At 43.8% G+C, this 19,096-nt stretch overlaps 1 protein-coding gene across 1 annotated transcript in view; it reads left to right on the top strand.

The window, feature by feature from the left end:
• The first annotated feature begins 11,960 nt into the window (after nucleotides 1-11,960).
• LOC146863364 (uncharacterized) overlaps nucleotides 11,961-19,096 on the top strand; it is a 177,497-nt gene continuing 170,361 nt past the window's right edge. The window contains exons 1-2 of the mRNA XM_085642798.1: nucleotides 11,961-12,090; nucleotides 15,897-16,031. Coding sequence (XP_085498924.1) covers nucleotides 12,078-12,090; nucleotides 15,897-16,031 — 148 coding nt within the window. The 5' untranslated portion in view covers nucleotides 11,961-12,077. The remainder of the gene's footprint in view (nucleotides 12,091-15,896; nucleotides 16,032-19,096) is intronic.

Here is a 19,096-nt window from a genome sequence, read left to right as displayed (position 1 = left end):
GCCAAAGTACGTTCGCCAAATCGGAACGCAAAAATCTGTTGGCTGTCAGGGTGCAAAGGAATGGAAAAGAAAGCATGACACAAATCAATCACTGTGTACCATTCTGCATCATGAGGAATCTGATGTAATATCACAGAAGGATTTGGTACAATAGGACAACATGATACAACGATTGTATTTACTTTTCTCAGGTCTTGTACTATCCTGAAAGTTCCGTTAGGCTTTTTCAGACCCATAATTGGTGAATTACATGGACTGCTCATTATTTCCCTCAAATTACCTTGTTCAATCATCCTGTCTATTATAGGATTAACTCCTGCAATTATCTCGGGTGACAATTTATATTGTGGAATATTTGGGTAACTTACTACTTCTTTTACAGAAATTTTTACGGGATCTATATTTTTCATGAATCCGACATCGTCTCCTGTGAAATCCCATACTTCCATTTTCACTGTTTTCTTCAATTCGTGAGGCAATCCCTCTGGATCAAATACAGCAAATGCCTCAGTAATTTCAGGTTCCATATTAGCTATAGTCATTTTGTACAATACATCCTCATCAGGAGTCTCAAAAGCTATTCCATCAGGAGTACAGAAAATTGTGCAGTTCATCTTGCACAGTAAGTCTCTCCCTAACAAATTTACAGGGCTTGAATCGCACACGAGAAAACGGTGCATTTCAGAAAATTTCCCTATTTTAACCATAACTGGTTTAGTAATATATGTTTTTATCTGTCTGTTGGATACTCCAACTACTTGGATTGTTTCATCCGAGAGAGGAAGATTTTTGACATCAGCTGACCTAACAGTTGAACGAGTATCACCCGTATCTACTAGGAAAGTAATGTTTTCGTCATTTATCTTTCTATCCACAAAAGGGCCTGTCTGGTCTACTTCTAGATTTGCGCCAAGTACGCACTCTTCTTCCTCCCCTCTGCACCGTCAATAGCTTTCTTCTGACTCCCTCTCATCGCATTGTAGCCAATACTGCGAAACAGCACTAGCGTGCGGCAGCTTAGTTACCTGTTCTTCGTTGTAGAATCCTGTCTCATTCCTGTATTTCTGAGGATTTACGCTCTGTGGAAAAGGTGGTTTTGGCACCTGACACTGTTGGGCAACAACCTGCTGCTGTCGCTGCAGTTGACAACTCACCTCATTCTGCACCTGTGGATTCAATGATGCATTATCACCATTAGCACTTGGGGAAATATACACTCGGTTCTCCAATGCCCTATTCTTCCGCAATTATGACATGGCCACTTCTTTTTGGCTTCTTCTATACTAATCTGTCCTTTCCCTTTCCCAATACTGGGTCTTTGTTTCATATTCGTACTGTTTGCTTGTTCAATCAGTTGGGCTTCCTGTCTTTCTGCCACTTTTACTTGAGCCCACATGGCATTTTCCTTTAATTTATGCTGCTTGGCTTCAATCTCATCACTAAAGTATTTTGCATGTCTCAGTACTTCATCTATCTTTTTATTTTGCCAATCCACTGTATGCTGCTTAATCATTTCACTTACTTCAGGACGCAACCCATACACAAATCAATATACAAAATGACTCAAGTCCTTCTCACTCAAATTTTCATCACCACTGTATTGTTTAAAAGCCAGCAATAATCTCTTGTAGTAGGCATGTACAGACTCTTTTACTTCTTGGTGTGTTCTATCAATTTTTACCCAATCAGTTTCTTTAGGAGGCACTTTATTTTTCAGAAAGGTAACTACTTGTTCATATTTTCCCATTACTTCTGGATCAGGAGCACCTGTTTTTGGATCCCTAGGGTATTCTTGAGTAGGCCATCCTATTGTAATTTTACATTCTGCCCATAGGTCTGCTGGCACAATTATGTCAAGTAAAGTATTCAAATCAATCCATAATACTTTTGATAACTTTACAAACCTGTCTACCTGCCTGTACCACTCAACCGGCTTCTCGCGCAAACAAGGAAAGTCATTGGTGAATGATAGAATGTCCTGTCTAGTCCAGGGGACATGCACATAGCCTCCTCCTGGAATCTCCCTCATGGGATACTCAGTTACCACCTTTTCTTTTTCTCTTACTGGGAAAGCTGCAAATGTTTTATCTGTTGCTTCATCTCGTTTTCGAAACCACCTACTTTTCCATTTATCTACATCGCCCCATTTTCTCAATAAAATAATTAAATATTTAATTTTAGTTATGCTTCCTGCTGTATTCAAATTCTCAATGTCTTTCTCAGCAAAATCTACTCTGTATGGTGTTTGCAATGATTTTATTTTTTCAAATTCGATACCCATCTCACTCGCCACTTCTTCCAACCTTTCATGTAAATTCCTTGCTCTCCAGGTTATACTTTTACATAAAAAAAACATTAGCTCTTCGTCCTGATATGCTTTTAATTTTTCTCTTGGAATAGTTCCTACTATTAATTCTTCTAAGACTATTTTTAATTTTGCCACATCTAAAGGTCGAGGTTCAGCATGTTTTTGCTGTAAGCTCCTTAACCATTCGCTTAATTCATCAGAAGTGGGTCCTACAGGAATTAATTCACTCCTCGGTGATCCTGGCACTGACTCTGTCGTCATTAATGCTTTATTCGCTAGGCTCTGATTCACTGTCAAATTTTTAGGAGTACTTAACCCAGAAGTTCCTGTCACTGGTCTCCATGGATTCTCTCCTGAGTCTCTTTTTTCTGATTCAGCTTGCTTATTACTGTTGAAAGGAATCGTCAGACAATGCTCACTATCCTTCTGCTTATCAAAAATAGGCATTACGGGTCCTATTGTTACAGGAACAGTTACAGCTTCCATATTTTTAGTCAATTCTCAAATTTTTTCAGTTAACTCCAAAGTCGTTCTGGCTAATTCAGCTGAGTTTTCATTTGTCATTTTAACAGGTTCTATTTTTTCTGTCTCTCTAAAAGGATTATTCCTCCCTACATCAAGTGGCATTGACTCAAATTTTATATTTTGTGGTGACTCTTTTACTGGGGCACTTGGTGTCAATAACGTGGAATTTGGTTGATACGGGAGTGGATTTTTATAAAACATGTCCTCAAGTACATCATTCTCCGAGTCATGCACCCCATACTTGTAACCTTCTGATCCTGTATTATTTTTCTTCTCTGTACATTTTCTACTACTAGTATCTTCAACATTTCTAATCGGGAACATCCCATCAGCCATATTTGCACTTCGCCATCTCCTCATCCTGTCATAATGATTCTCTTGTCCACACGGTCTACCAAACATATATTTATACCTTCTGCCACTCCGCTGTCGCTCTCTGTCATACATCTCATCCTCCCATTCTGTCAATGCTTCAAACTGAGTAGGTCTAGGTCTCGGTTCTATTCTCATCATTCTTTCTCTCAAATTCCTTAATACCGCTAAATTAAATGAACCATGTTCTGGAAATGCTAAAACTCCATCACCTTTTGTATACTTTGCCCAATTGTCTAGCCAAATACATGTATGATACCCATATTTCGCAACCATGAAGGATGCGGCCGATTTCGGTGGAGGAAGCAACTGTCCCTCTCTAGTCACAATCGGTTTGTCCTTTTTGAACAAGCTCTTAATTTTTCCAAACCAGGACGTTTTCTCCTTTTCTGGTGGATCGTGATACATCATTTTCTCTTCTTAGTTATCGCTAGATTTCTCTTAAGACTATTCTGTTGTCTTATCCAATCGTAGCGCGACTCACACTAACGCACCAATCTAGCGCGTCTATGTCACTTTTGAAACTCTCCAATCTCAGCGCGACTCACACTAACGCACCAATCCGGAGCGTCTTCGTCACCTTGTTACTTCTCCACTCCTAGCGTGGCGTACACTAACGCACCATTACCTCTACGTCCCTCGTCCTCGACCCAGTCATCACTAATGAGGTATTACACAAGACAGGAAACAAAACACGAAACGCTTTTTAGGCTCCACCCACCCTCCCGTCAGGTGCTATAAGAACCTAGCCAACCAAAAGCACAACCTGTTTTGTTTCCTGTCGGTGGAAAACCTAACGGGGACGCTGGGGTAGGTGCCAGGCACTTACTTGCTTCAAGTTGCTGTTGTCCTGTGGTGTCCTCCTCTGCTGGGCTTTGGGGGCGCTGCTGGACCTCCGTGGGACTTCTTTGAGTCGAGCTGCTGGGCTTCCTGGACTCTTCAGGTTCCTGGTTCCTGGTCCTGCTGGGCTGTGCTGGCTTCCTGTGGTTCCTGCTCCTGCTGCTTCTTCACGACTCTCCTTGGCAGGTTTGGTTGTTCTTCACGGTTCTCGTTTCGGCTGCACGCTGAACACCCGACAGTCTGGGCGCTCGAGTGTTTCATTTGCCCGCCTTCCGTTGGAGCGCCCTGGTTGGGATCCGGGCGCTCGTTTACTTGCTTGTCCTTAAGTTGGAGCGCCCGGGATGGGGTCCGGGCGCTCGTTTACTTGCTTGGCCTTCAGTTGGAGCGCCCGGGATGGGGTCTGGGCGCTCGGTGAAGTTCTTGGCGCCTTCCGTTGGAGCGCCCGGGATGGGGTCAGGGCGCTCGATGGTTCCTGGGCCGGCATTCCGTTAGGGCGCCCGGGATGGGGTCCGGGCGCTCGTTGAATTCCTTGGCCCGATTTCAGTTGGAGCGCCCGGGATGGGGTCCGGGCGCTCCGTGTTCTATATTCTTTGGGGCACTCGGGTTGGGGGCCGAGTGCCCCTTCTTTCTGTCGGCAGTGGTCGCGGTGCCCGTGTAGGCTCCGGTTGCGCTGCAGGACTGTTCTGCCTTCGGCGGCCGCGCGTTGCGTTCTTTTCCGTTGTCCTGTTCTGGCCACGCCCCCTTTTGCCTCACTTTCGGGTTTTGCTGGGTGGGGGGGCAGGGTTTGTCTTGGTCCTTTTTCTTCATAAGGAAGGGGGTTGGTCATTTCTCTGCTTCTCTGCTGCCGTGTAGGTCTTGCTGATTTACTTGTTGTTCCTTGCTCGGAGTTGTTGCTTCACTCTCTGGATGTGCGGCGTGCTTTGTCCCTTTATGTTGCCCGGCCTGTGGGGTTCCGTTCTTCGGACTCCCTCTTCGTGAGTTTTGGTTTGGCTGGTCGGGGTAAGGCTGCGTCTCGTCTTACTCTGGGTCGCTGGATCAAGTCTGTTATTTCTTTGGCTTATCAGGGCTCTGGTTTGCCTTGCCCTTCTGGTGTTCAGGCCCATTCCACTTGGGGTGTTTCTGCTTCCTGGGCTGCTTTTCATGGGGTTTCCCTTGATGAAATCTGTCAGGCTGGGACGTGGGCCTCTGAGTCTGCTTTTGTGATGCACTATCGCCTGAATTGTGCTCTGTCTGACCGGACCAATGTTGGTAGTGGTGTGTTGCGTGCTGTGGAGGTTGTTCCACCTCCCTGATTCTGTGTTTTTCAATAAAATTTTATTTTGCTGCACGCCTCTTTGTGTTCGGTCTCTGTTCTCTGTGTGGTTTGCCAAAGGCCTGTTGCTGGGGGTGCTTTGGTATGCCTCATTAGTGATGTCTGGGTCGAGGACGAGGGACGTAGAGGTAATGCTATGATTACTTACCGGTAATCCTCATTACTCTTAGTCCTACTCGTTCTCGACCCAGTCATGCTTCCCGCCCGCCCTCCCTGGTCAGGCCTTTGTTGCTTGGTATGTCAGGATGTGCTTATGGATGGCTAGGTTCTTATAGCCCCTGACGGGAGGGTGGGTGGAGCCTAAAAAGCATTTCCTGTTTTGTTTCCTGTCTTGTGGAATACCTCATTAGTGATGACTGGGTAGAGGACGAGTAGGACTAAGAGTAATGGGGATTACCGGTAAGTAATCATAGCAATCCTGTGCGTCTATGAAACCCTACAGCTGGCCAATCCCAGCTCGGTCTTTCTGACGTCAGCTTTTCTCGCTACTCCTGCTTCTGCTGACCCCTCCTTTACAAAATTTATCGGCAAACTTTCTCTTATCATTTCTTTACTCAAAATTTTGTTAGTAACGACATAAAAACGCCACCATTATCTGTTTCGCTAACAAAAGAGATAGTCTTGACCTTTTACACAAGAATTCCGTGTTTCCCGAGAACAGCGCTTACCTCTGCTCTTCTACGGAATTATTACATTCGTCGATAAAGTAGCTCTTCCCTCTACCTTACCCTTCTAGCAAGCATTACCTAACCGTTTCTGTAGAACTAAAACACCTGTTGGAGACACACTGCTCCTGAGAATTAGGATCAGAGTTTCACAATTAAGCCGAATACTATTTCATTTTCACACATTCATACGGAAAATGTAGTTCATTCACACAGAATCCTGTCTTTCCCGAGAGCAGTGCTTACCTCTGCCCTACTACAGACTTATTTCATTTGTTAATAAACTAGCACTTCCCTCTACTTTATCCTCCTTACAAGCTTAGGGAACACCTATTACCTTTCCAGTGATAAGCGTAATCAGAATTCACGTGGACTCCTGTTACTTAAGACCAAAATTTCACAGGTGGCCTTCGCTACCCATACACCTCTTTCACATATAAATGTCCCTAAAGATAACACACGGCGATGTTACCAAATCGAACCCAGACAATGCGTCGTGCAACTCCAATCATCACACGTTTTCCCCGTGTACCTACAGGGCAACAAACAATTCACCATGTGACTTCACTTGCCACAGGCCATCCGACTTCCTACATCCCAGAAGTCTTCAAAAACAACATAAAACGCAATGGTGACTCAACATAGAATGTTAGTACATAAATCAATACTCATCCAAACATCTGTAATCAATAATCAATAATCAAAAAATCGGAAATCAACAAGCAATAATCACAAAACTAGCCAATAATAACCATCATTCTGCTACCAGAAAAACTGATCCAGCGCTAAGCCGAAGACAAACCCCAAATTTTCTTTACAAATATCCTCCTTGCGTCGCAGACCCACCGGCACACTAACTCATTCACTCACGCATTCATTGGTGGGGCCCATAACACCAACACTCATACGTTACACTTCACAAATCTGCACACAGGAGGGATGATAATACAGCGCTGGACATGTGGGGGAGTACCTTATTACCTATAGGGAAGAAAAATTATTTACAGAATATATATTTGCAACAAGTGAGAAGTGTAGCTCAATGGTTAAAGAGGCAGACCCTGATGCAGAGTTCTGGCCCGGGACCAGAGTTCAATCTCTCGCCTCGTTGGGTCTTGGATTCAATTTCCTCGGACCTGATAATTCTCGCCTCGGTGCCTATTCTAATCATGGGTCCCACTCTGCAACTCTGGGCAATAGCTTGCTTAATCTCCACAATGACCCCAGCAGCGCTGGGATGCCTGTCTTCACCATGGGGGTGCCCAGGAGTGGACATTTCACAGGGAAAGGCCAGGAAAGGTTCCACAGCGGTATGAGTAAAAGCGCCAGGATGCCCCCGTTGGGGGTGGCAGTGCGCTATACAAGTACAAACTCATTTACATTTACAAACACCGCCTACAGGATCCTAACCTTAACATCAAGACACTCCACCACTTGGTCGATGGACCAATTAGTTGGACTGGTTAATGGTGATCTAGAACCAGCTAAAACACATTTAAGCCTCGAATCCTTTAATCACTTAATTGAAAAATCACAAACTCATAAATTCTGTTAATCAATTATTTGTTTATCTAAAATTTGTTTGCAATTAATATTAGCAATTTGGTCAATCAAAGTTTAGAATTTTAATAAATCAGCACAAATTGCATGACATTTTATATTTACCTAATCTTGCTATCTGGCTTTTTTAATTCAATTGGCTCTGCATAACCAAATTTAGCTGTTTAAATTGTCCAAATAAAGCAGGCCAAGGCTCAAAGTCCGGAAAGTCCTTTGCTCAGCACGTTACAGTCCCAAAGATCTCCAAAGGACCAGAAATCGTGCAAGCATCTGTCATCGCCTGTGGGGTCGATAGGGGTTTGCAGTCATCGAGAAAGAAGGCAGCATCTGTACCCCTCCCTATTCTACCACCCTTTTTCTAGTAATTTTGGGATAACAAGAAACATTTCTTAGACCAAGGAAGAATGTGATTGGTTCGTTTGATGAGGTTTTGCAGTATCGTTCGATTTTCCCACCAGTTTGGTGTCTCATGGATTTTGCTTGTTCACTTCCTCCGTGTATGACATCTTCGTGCAACCTTGTAGTTGCTTGCTTGTATATGACCATTGTTCAATTAGACCAGTTTTTACCGACTGAAGTTTGGCAGTCCTCCATGTTCCTATCCTTGACCAGGAACACTGTGCTTCTAACCAGAGGTTGCCTGGAGGTCTATGGAGCGATCCGAGTCTACGCAGTAGACATCGCGCTCACAAGACGGTGGCCACTTCCGAACTCCATTTTGGACGCCATATTTTGGTAGGCCCAAATGCCAACATAAGCAAAACAAACACAAAAGAACAATTAATAGACAGAAATGAAGATTCTAATGTTAAACCCTCACTAATCCCTTTATGTATTAGTAATTTCCTAGCTTTTAGAGACATTTAAAGCAAAAAAACTCACCCTTCGGTCCAAAACGGGAATGCAAACATCACAAAAGCAAAATAAATCATGCGATATTCTATTACCACACATACTACAGTTAATATGCGTACCATAGTTAGTTATTAAAGTTATTCTGCCATGCAAAATAGCGATAAGTCCCATGTATAATTGGTGTTTAAAAAGGGTGCAAATAGTTGAATTAATATAACACAGCACACGGTTATTTTCAAGTTATTATATTAGTTGGTTAAGTGATTAATATTCTCATGCAAAATAGAGGAAGTATACAAAATGTTGTTTTACCTGCTCCATCACTATCACCCACAAGGGAATCCTGGTGCTGAGCAGGTGGGTGTGCCTAGCTCTGCCTAGGGTAGACTGGTCAGTTAAATAGCCAGTTCTTCAGCTTCTTGAGGGATTCAAGAAAAAATGAGGAGGTTCTGCTGCGGAGTTGACAACTGTTCCAACTATAGGAGGAATGTAAGAGAACGCCCATCCTCCTGATCTCATCCTTTGTAAAACTCTACAGACTTTTCATAAATATTTGTCATTACTTGGTAATCCCTGCTGGCATAGCCTATTGTTTTCATTTTGCCACCATATCTACAAATCTTCCTGATCACTGTCTGGTGAAAGAAACCCATGTTCCCGCCCTCTGACATTTGTTGGGCCATGATCTATTGAGTATCAATGATAACCCCTGAAAGTTCACCGCAGTGATCATGGGGCTTCCTAATTCATTATTTAGCCCAGTCACAGAAGATGAAGCTCTCCACCATGATGATACCATCCATACCAGAAATTCATTTTCAGGTTTTTGGCCCTGATATGTCAACATCCGTGCAGATACATTGGTGTGGGCCTGAATAGGCAACAACAAGTGCAAATCAAGTGTAATGGCATTATAACATAAAGTTAACTATTACAGTAGAATTGATTGATAAGTTAATTGTGAGAAAACTGGGCCATGTTCCGTGTCCCCCCACTTTTGGCCCCCATTTGTTACTAGATACAAGTGTTTACTGACTCTGATTGTGCCCTGGGCCCTGCTAACCAGCCAGGGCCAGTGCTCTGTTAAAAGATATATGGTACTTAGATGTATTTACTATTGGTATGACAGCCTACGTGTAAGCCCCCAGTATATGGTAGGGCATTTAGGTTTAGAGGCCCAGTAGATTTAATGCACTTAAGTGCGCACTGCTGTGGTGCCCACTGTCATGTTAAAGGCAGCTCTGCTATGCAATAAAACTATGTTCAAAATCGAATTAAAGATACTTCCACAGACTTGAACTACCTTATTTTTACATATAACTTACCCCTAAGGTTTGTCCTTGGACCCCGGTGTTGGGTGCCATGTTGAAATAAGTGGGGCATTATGAAAGATGCTTTTTATGCCCTGGTGAGGGCAAAACTGACAATATCGCTTTTCCCATTGTAGTGCATTAGCTCCACAGGCTAACATAGGGAGGCTTTATTTCACATTACTAAAGCTAACTATTGACAGGAGTGAGCTAAAATAATAATTCAAAGTGGCACAGTAATAGTTCAAATAAATCCAGCAACATTCCAGGGTAAGATTTATTATAACTATATCAGAAAAGAAGTTATAGAACTTGCTTTTAGGATAAGCCTGAATCCAGCTCTGGAGCAGCCTCTCTTTATTAGCCAGCCATTGACAGGCTGAGCCAAGCTGCTCTGATGAGGTGTGAAGTGGCCTGAATGGAAACAAAGAGACATCTGGTGGGAGAAAATCTGCTGCTTACTAGCACAAGACAAGAAGGTGGCTGGGTAGTCAAACTGGTCTTCAAAAGGAGAAATACAGTTTGGACAGAAACCAGGCCCACCCCCACTTCTTGCTCCCCCAGCCAGATGGGAGCCCCTGAAATTGAATTAGCAGAGGGGCTGTAAGGGGAGTATTACGGAAGGTTACCCACACCTGTACGCTGCGTTAAAATAATCTAAAGCTCCTGGAGAGATTTTCTCCATTTTGAATTTTTCTCAACAGTACTTTCTGGGACAAGAATATGCCACTCTTCAGAGGAACTGGTGATCACAGAGAGTGGCCCCCCATCTTGACAACTCAGAAGCCTGGATAAATACTATATAGCTGCCCAGTAACTCAGATCCCTGCTTGGAAACAACAAGGGAAGGACTGCCCTATCAAACCCCTGGTGTACAATAAGAAGGACGCCACTCATAAGGACTACACCTGCGCACACTCTGGTCTTCACAAAAGAGGACTTTGCCCTAAAGTTTAAAGTTTAAGAGTGGACTTCCAGGTACAAAAGAGCTTTAAGCAGTCATCTGCATCGTCTCAACCAAGAAAAGGCCAGCTGACCAGCGTCCAGTGGACTTTTAAAGATTTGACCGGGTGCAATGTGGGAATTATAGTCCCAACTGTTTAAGGAGCAAGGCAGAGCTTCTGGACCATTGGCTGGTGTGGTGGACCCACAAAGACCCAAAAGAAACATCAGGAAACCTGGACCTTTGTACTGCACAAGAGAGTACTGCACTCATAAGGTCTGCATCTGCTGCACTCACAAGGCTTCACAACAAAAGGACTTTGCCTGTCTTAAAGGATAAGACGTGGACCTCTGATCAGCAAAAGGTAGAAAAGTCCTGGAAAGGCTACCTGAAACATGAACAACAAGGACAACTCCAGCTGTCAAGCTTCACCTGGATGTTTCTTGGATTGACCAGGAACATTGTAGGAGTTGTAGTCCTATACCCCAAGAGACAAACCAGAGCTTCTGAACCCTTGGCTGGTGCTGTGGACCACTATCTTGCATCAAGAAACACTTTTGTAAGTAAGTGTAAAATGTTACATTATGGGTGACCTGAACTATTGACTTTGTCCTGATCCAGTGTGACCTTTTTTTTGACACTAGTGTTACTTTTAATTTAAAACAAATAATAATTCTTCTGTTTCCTACATTATATTTTTGTTTTGGTGTCATTTCAGTCCTACAAATATTCATTATTTTGATAAATTGGAGTTGGATTTTTATTGTGTGTTGTTTCTTACTTATTTGCTGTATTGGTGTTTTTAAATGCGTAACACACCTGTATCCTGGATTAAGCCTGTCTACTCGCAACAAAGCTACCAAGGATTGAGCAAGGATACATTTATTGAGAACTTGACTGTACCCTATTTGTGATTGTGGTGTTGGTATTAGCTGTAGGTACTTACCTGCACCTACTAATAAACCACCTCCCAACATTCATGTACGACTTTCGTACTTATCGATTGGAAATTTGATGAGAATAAAAGTGCCATCTGTTCTATTCTTGGTGCTATATTAAATGTCCACAGCCTGTAAAGGTGTTCAAAAATCCCCAATGGGTTAGTATTAGAGCCAACTTCGACGTGGCAGAAAATAGGTGTTCTCGTAGGCTGTTGAGATGAAGCTTTGTGTCAACAATGATGTTCATTAGATTTGTTTTCCTAAGACAGATTTTTTTTTTTTTCTGCTTGAACCTTAGTATAAATATTGGCTCATCTGAGCTCCTCAGTAGTGGCTCCTGCCAACCAGTGCTGTTGCATCTACCTGCCTGCACCTACCTGCCTCTGCCTGCAGCCTACCGCTCTACCTACAGTGAAGAGACTAGGGGCTGTGACTGAACCATCACTATGTCTAAAGCAGGTACGTCGACATATCCCTAATTCTTTTCTTGCATTACATGTTTCTACTCATTTAAGCCTTTGTGTGATCAATTTTGCATCCTATCATGTGCTGTGATATGCATTAGAATTTATTAATTCATATTACATTTTGTCAGAAATTTTCTTGCAACAACGATGAAAATCAAAAAGTACCTTTCCTCTACACAGTTTGTAAAGGGCCTGCCACGTACATCTGAACCAGTACGTGGAAAGCATCAGTGTTGTTGAAACTAAACCACAGTTTCCTATGAAGTCGACTCTGAGCGACCCCCCCTATAGGTTCATCCAATGGACTATTTTTTAAATGAAAGAAGAGTTACAATGGAATGAAAAATGACCCACAAACAACTCGCACCAGGCTCCCCGCTCCTTTACATTTATTTTTAAAAAGTACCTGCCGTATTGCTATTATCCACGACCTCCCTCGAGCCTTCTTTCCCTCCTTCTCTTCAATCATTTAAGAAAGTGCCTGGGGCTGTATTATGAATATGGTGCACGTTTCCTGTTTGAAGCGTTGCTTCTTTTCAACAGGTGCATCATGTGCAGTGTCAGTGCACCATATTAGAAAGAATGCCCTGTCCACATGGCAACTGCAAACTCTGCCCTTAGGGCATCACATTCAAGTGAAATACAGAGCAGCTGTTTGCAAGTCACTCTGGGCCTAATTATGATGTACACCGTAGGGGAAGCGGGACCGCCCGACAAAGAGTCCCGCCGCCATCATTATGATGAAACAGCTTTCCAGTCATAAAGTGTATGTTTTCCTATTGCGGCTTGTGCTGAGGGCTGCAGCACAAGCCACAATGGGACAAATGCACTTTAAAAAAAGATCAATGCACCGTGTGCAGGCACCATGAGGTGCCTGCCACACGATGCATGGATGTTTGGGGGGGCGGCCCCATAGCAGAGGGCCAGGGGGCCCGGCTAGGGGCCGCCACAGTCACTTCCTGCCTGCCTTTTCATGGCAGTCGGAAACCAACATCGTAAACCCGACGGTGGGTAATTTTGGATTGCTATTCTGCAGGCGGAAGCAGAGCAGAGGTCTGCCACGGGTTTGCCTCTGACCGCCTGTATCATAATACGGCTGTTGGATGTAAACCTATGATGTCAGGTAGAAAGCCTATAATGAGTTGTTGGATGGCTTTTCCCCCATATCATAATGGGCCCCTCTGTGTTTTACTGTGCATGCAGCATGCCACCTGCATTTTAAAGAGGGAAAGATCATCTTGCAGGCGGGTGCGATGACTGACTGTGCCCGCCTGCAAAGGGCTGTCTGGGGGTCCATGGGAATTCCTTCCTCCACTCCAGAGGGCTGCCACTAGGAGGTGCCCTAAAGAATTCCCTCATTTTCATGGGGCCATGCCCCCATGCAAACGAGGGACCACCTTCTTATGATAGCACTGTCACAACATATGCACCAGCGCTACCAGTATTACAGAAAGGGATGTACAAGCAGCTCCAGCCCTCTCTGTAATACCAAAGTCCCCTGGGGGAAATGGGGGGGTGGGCACGGGGGGGGCACAAAGTGTATACCCATGTCATTTGCACTCCAGCGCACAATGTATAATGTCGCCCTGTTGTCCTTCCGTGCTAACATCACTATCCCTCGTCAGAACTCCATATGAACTTTTTAACCCCTTCTGCTCCAGAAAGCTGGGATCTCTGCCCTCTATACAAAGGAGGCGATGTGCTTTATATAAGGAGACCTGAAATTACGGTTTTTTCCCTAGTGTCCCAGCAGATTTCACCAAATTTAGCTGAAGTTCTAGTTTTTAGAGAAGAACGACTTTAAAAAGAGAGAAGCAGGTTTACCTGCGCTCCAAGGCAGGGCGGCTTGCCAGCTCTCATCAGAAAACAATGTAATTAACACCCATCAGGTAAGGATTAAAAGTTGCTTTTCATTCATATCTATTTCCTGTTTGCCTCCTATGTGTTTCTATGAGACGCACTGTCATTTAAATAATGTTGTGTCACTTGGAACCCCTTGGTGCAAATCCACCCTGTAATTGAAACTAGGCCTGCAGCTACCAGTGGTGGAGAAGGTGCAGTGCAGATCAGTTCTTATTTACCGACCCCTGCAGTGCGCGTTGTCTAAAGTGTGTCAAATGTTCCTTGTGTGAGGTACACGTGCTCGACTGCTCCCTATATCCAAAGGACTGGTGCACTCACCCATCTTGCACCAGCACTTTGGCGCAGGCCTCTTCCTCTCGTTGTCACCTTCCAGACAGACGCCCATCCTAAGTGCCGAGTGACCTCATCTGAATGGCTCCTCCTGGTTGTGACACTGCTCTTTATTTGGTTTGTGCACAAGCGCTTCGATCATCCACTACATTTATTTGACAGGACCCCAAAACTGCTGCCTTTGCTCATTGTGACGCTTTAACCTGTGTGTGCATTTCTCTGAGACTCGAGATTCTTATTTCTGTCCCTGTTTTTTAAGCAGATGTAATGTTTTTAACTAACAGCATACAATAGACATTATTAATAATTTTGGAGTGCTGGTGGCCCCTACCTGCAACCCCCGGCTCAAATTAAGCAGCCAATGCTCGCCAACAGCACGTTAAGGCAGAGCCCGCATCATATGTACGGGTGATTGACAAGGCAGACTAAACCTGTAGCATCAGCTCACCCAGGTCACCACAAATGTGAGTGGGCAGTGCCATTTGCGCACAAAGGACACGTCATCCTACTGTGTCATCTGGCAAAATGGAGTCATTGGAGCTGTGATCTAGGGTTCCTATTGTCTTTTTTCACTAGTGATGAATTGGTTTGAAGTGTTTCATGAAACAATTTTTCGCCATCCTGGTTTGTTATTTTAACTAGTGCACAACACATCAAAGATAATTTGAATTTTCATCTTTTTTTAAATGCTATTTCGTAGGCCTTATCAGAGGCACCTTCAGCTGGCTATCAAAATCTATTGTCAGTATAACACCACAACACACACCACACAAACACCACAACATAGCTCATAAAGAAATAATTGCCTTTGGGTCATCTCTTTCCAGCATTGACTTCTTTGGTCAAACCCCCTTCAGGCACTGGCTTGAATGGAGAAGCCTACAACATTTTGCAGATGTGTATTGTTTCTTTCCGGCAGATTACGTTAAAGTGGGTGACAGGGTAAAGCAGTCATTTTATATATCATTATCTGGCTTTTATAGCATGACTTGGTGTACATTTATTTTGCACTATATTCCATGTTTCATTCGCATGCCGCCATCTTGAAATGGCGCTTCAAACGTAAATGGGAATGTCTGCAGAGATAGCCTGCCCATCTCCGCCTCCGCCCTCCAGAGCGACACAGCACTGACATGAGAGAGGTCTTTGTGAAAGGTGGGGCGAGCCTCGGTGCTCGGGCAGGGCTTTAAATATTAGACTTGTAAACATTAGCCCTTAAGGGCGTTAGGTCACAGCTCCGAAGGTCTGCACCAGGCCTCTGTCCCGGGAACACCCGCAGCACACAATCTGCTCACTCCACAGTTAGTTACTCACACGTTTGTAAGCAGCAACCCACTGCTGGCACTCCTGGGTAGCAGCCATCTTTGATAGGGGCAAGAGTGCCACCAGGGACGGAGCCATCATTAAATGAGTGGGACAGCCGCTTGTTTAATATTGACTATCTGTCGCAGTAGCCCCCATCTCCCTGTGCCCCGTAGACAAAAATAACAGCTGAGTACGAGTGAAGGCAGAGAATGAGCATGCTACTGCCCTCCCCTCGGTGTATGTTAGGGAATGCAGGCCTGGAATGGGTATGGCAATGACTCACACGTGTGCTTCTTTCAGGCAAGCCTTCGATATTCCGCCCTGCGGTAAGTCACACCGTGGTACCAGCGCATGGCATCCCACCAAATGCGAACACGCCAAGCCCAGATACTGGCGGGGAGAGCGAGGACGATGCTTCTACTAACGTCAGGGAAGGTAAGAAGCGGGGCCTGGCTCAGGTTTCCTTTTGGTGATTTTGAGCCGTGCAGTAACTAAGATGCCTGTCTAGGATGCATGCGTAAACTGGTATCCTGCTACTGTCACTGCTACTCCTATGTTCCCTACCATTGCTGCTACACCCCACTCAAAGATGCCATTAATGCTCCTCACCCCACCTCGACATCCCCGCCATCTGCTTTCCACATTTGTAGACAACTGTCCCATTTATGTTGCCTTCTGTAAAATATGGCAACATTTTTCTTTAAGGTTCAAATTCTATAAAAAACTTTTATTGCAAAAGAAGAAGTTAGGAAAGTGTCGATCTTTGAGAGTGAACAGCACTACCTATAGAGAAAAGGGTGGTGAGTGTTTCATGGATGAGTTAATTTGTTTTTATTGGGGCCCTTATATTGCTTCTCTGCAAAAACCCATAGCTCTGACTCATTCAGTACTAAAAATGTACTGCCAGGCTGAATGCTTTGGTTTGGCAGAAACGTGTATTTATTTGCAGGTCTGCAATACTTGAAGTGCTAACCAGTATTTTTGTACTTCGATGAAATACTTGAAGTGTTAACCACTACTTCTCTACTAGGATGCTGTACTTGAAGTGTGTGTTTCAGAAACAAGGGAACCCAAATAGGATCGGTCAGGGACCTTGGGAACTAACTTATTACAAGAGACAGGACGTCACTAAATGGCGCAGAGTGCAAGACCCCCATTTTTAATGGAGTTCAGGGAACGTATGGGGGTAACCGGGGGGGGGGAAGTACCCTCTCGGTAAGCGGGCCCTCTGCGCATGCGCACTCCTATGGGAGGGTGTGGCTAATTGATAAGGATCTGACACTGGTTAGCGACCTTGCCGTTGGCCCAAATAGGTACGCAGAAAGTAATTAATGTATGATTATGATCCAGATGTTAGATTCGGATAGGAAAAACTATGTATTAGAAATATGTTAAGGTTAGCCATCTGATATCTGTGAATATGAATTGTAATCAAATGTCATGTTTCTGCGTAAATTGTGTAAATATTGTTTAATTCAATTTTATTTTATTTTCATATTTTAAGAAATACGGCCGGGGATTGTACGACCCCGCCTCTAAAGAACTCTCCTTTCATGTCCATCATTAGTAAATGTGGTTTATGCACAGGGCGGGGGAGGGGGAAGTTCGGTAGTCCCAGGCCATATAACTTATTACAACAGACACTGGTCCCTGAATTAGTACAAAATATATATACAATTAATATAGCCTCAATCAGTACTATATTTTAGCCCATATCCAGCCGGACAAGGGTGATTTTAATATGCAAAGAATTTGAAATTTAAACAGAAATGCAAGTCAAATAACAGTGGGTTACAAGCCTGTATCCGTGAACCCACATATCAGACAAACAAACAGAGTAGAAGGCGCAGGCAGTTTTTGGTTGTTTCTATAAGGAAATGCAAAGATGGAGAAACAACAATTATAGGAAGGTCACCTTTACATAAATTATATATGCGAATCACTGTGTATAAGGTTGACAACTATGTCGACGGCGTTTCGATCCTTTACAGAAAGATACAGGATCATCATCAGGACTGTCAAATAAAGTGCCTGAAAACAATTGCCTGTGAATTACTGTATAGGAAATATACAGAGGCTGCTTACCACCTAATAGATGTGTACTTATTTGACTATATTCAAAGTACCTTTTTAGAGTTTTAGACCAGCATTTTTAGTGACAAACTATGCTTGTGTTAATTCTAAAGCTTGTGAATTTTGTGCAGTTCTGCCCACCATTACCAAAACTTTCCTGCTTCCAGACCTTATATGTTTCCTGCCTCCCTCCACTTCTCCATTTTCCCTCTTGACTCCTGCTCTCCCAAACATAGCTTGTAGATTAGAGAGCTGAACACATAGTACTCTCTTTTGTTATTTGTTGGACAACCACTTGTATGAGCCTGCAGGTGAACATAAGAGGCTGAGAAAAGCTCATGTGATCTCACTATCAGCCTTTTAAAGCCCTCCCCACCAGGGCGTCTCAGCCCCGGCATCGAGGCTAAGGGCAGAGAGGACGAGGGCAACTTACCTGTATGGGCCTTTTCAGGACTGGTGGACCTAGAAACAGAAATGCTGTTCTTCGACTACTTACAAACCTCAACCAGGGCCCACCCATATTTACAAACATGCACACACACAGACCTTTAGCAGGACCAACCTATATCCACATACATGTGCACACACTCACAAAAACACACACCTATCATTCAAGCAAAATTAAATCACTCCACCCATCACTCAGCCACCAAACACTATTCAGCTCTGCAAAATGCTTCTACATACTCCTCTACCCCTACATCCATACAAGGACCCCTTCACACATACACAAATCACAACTCTGCAAAACTACACTTCCCTAACCCTCACTGTACATGTCTATAATCCCCTCAAACACTCACTTTTTACACAAAATCCATCCACTACCATTTGCTTAGTCCAAACAATGTCAATAGTAGCCCCCTCAGCCCTCTATCATGGTTTATGCAGATTTATAGAGCACACTATCACCCTGGAGGGTATCCTGGCCAGAGAAGGTAGTTATAGTTAGGACCTTGTTTCTATGGGAAAAGCGTTTTTTTCTTGTGCCAATATCTTTGGCGTCATTTGACGAATCTTAATGAAATTTTCAAAACTAACACGCCACTCAGTTAAGCTGCTGTGTTTAAAGTTTCGGGGTTATTCATCAAGCGGGGCTGAGAAAAATGTGGGGGTCCCAAAATGCTTTTTCTCCATGTTTATTTCCATAGGAATATTTCAAGGCAGCTACAGCGTGAACTACTGAACAGAATTACTCCAAATTTGGCAGAAAAGTAGCTCTTGGTCCAGTTGAACCCAGTCACAAAATTAAGGATGAAAAACATGAAAAAAAGGTAAAGGGTCAGGATTGAAACACCCTTACCCCTAGGCCTGCAGAAAGGGTCCCACAGGGACCCCCAGCGACAAAAATTAGATTTTTTAAAATATATATTTTCGGCAGGATTCATGGTGGATCTGTGAATCCGGACAATTTTTTATTTTCCTTT

This window comes from Triturus cristatus, chromosome 2_2 (assembly GCF_964204655.1).
Source record: "Triturus cristatus chromosome 2_2, aTriCri1.1, whole genome shotgun sequence".
NCBI classification, from domain to species: domain Eukaryota; kingdom Metazoa; phylum Chordata; class Amphibia; order Caudata; family Salamandridae; genus Triturus; species Triturus cristatus.
Note: the sequence above shows the minus strand (reverse complement) of the source record. Positions and strands in the feature narration are given on the sequence as shown.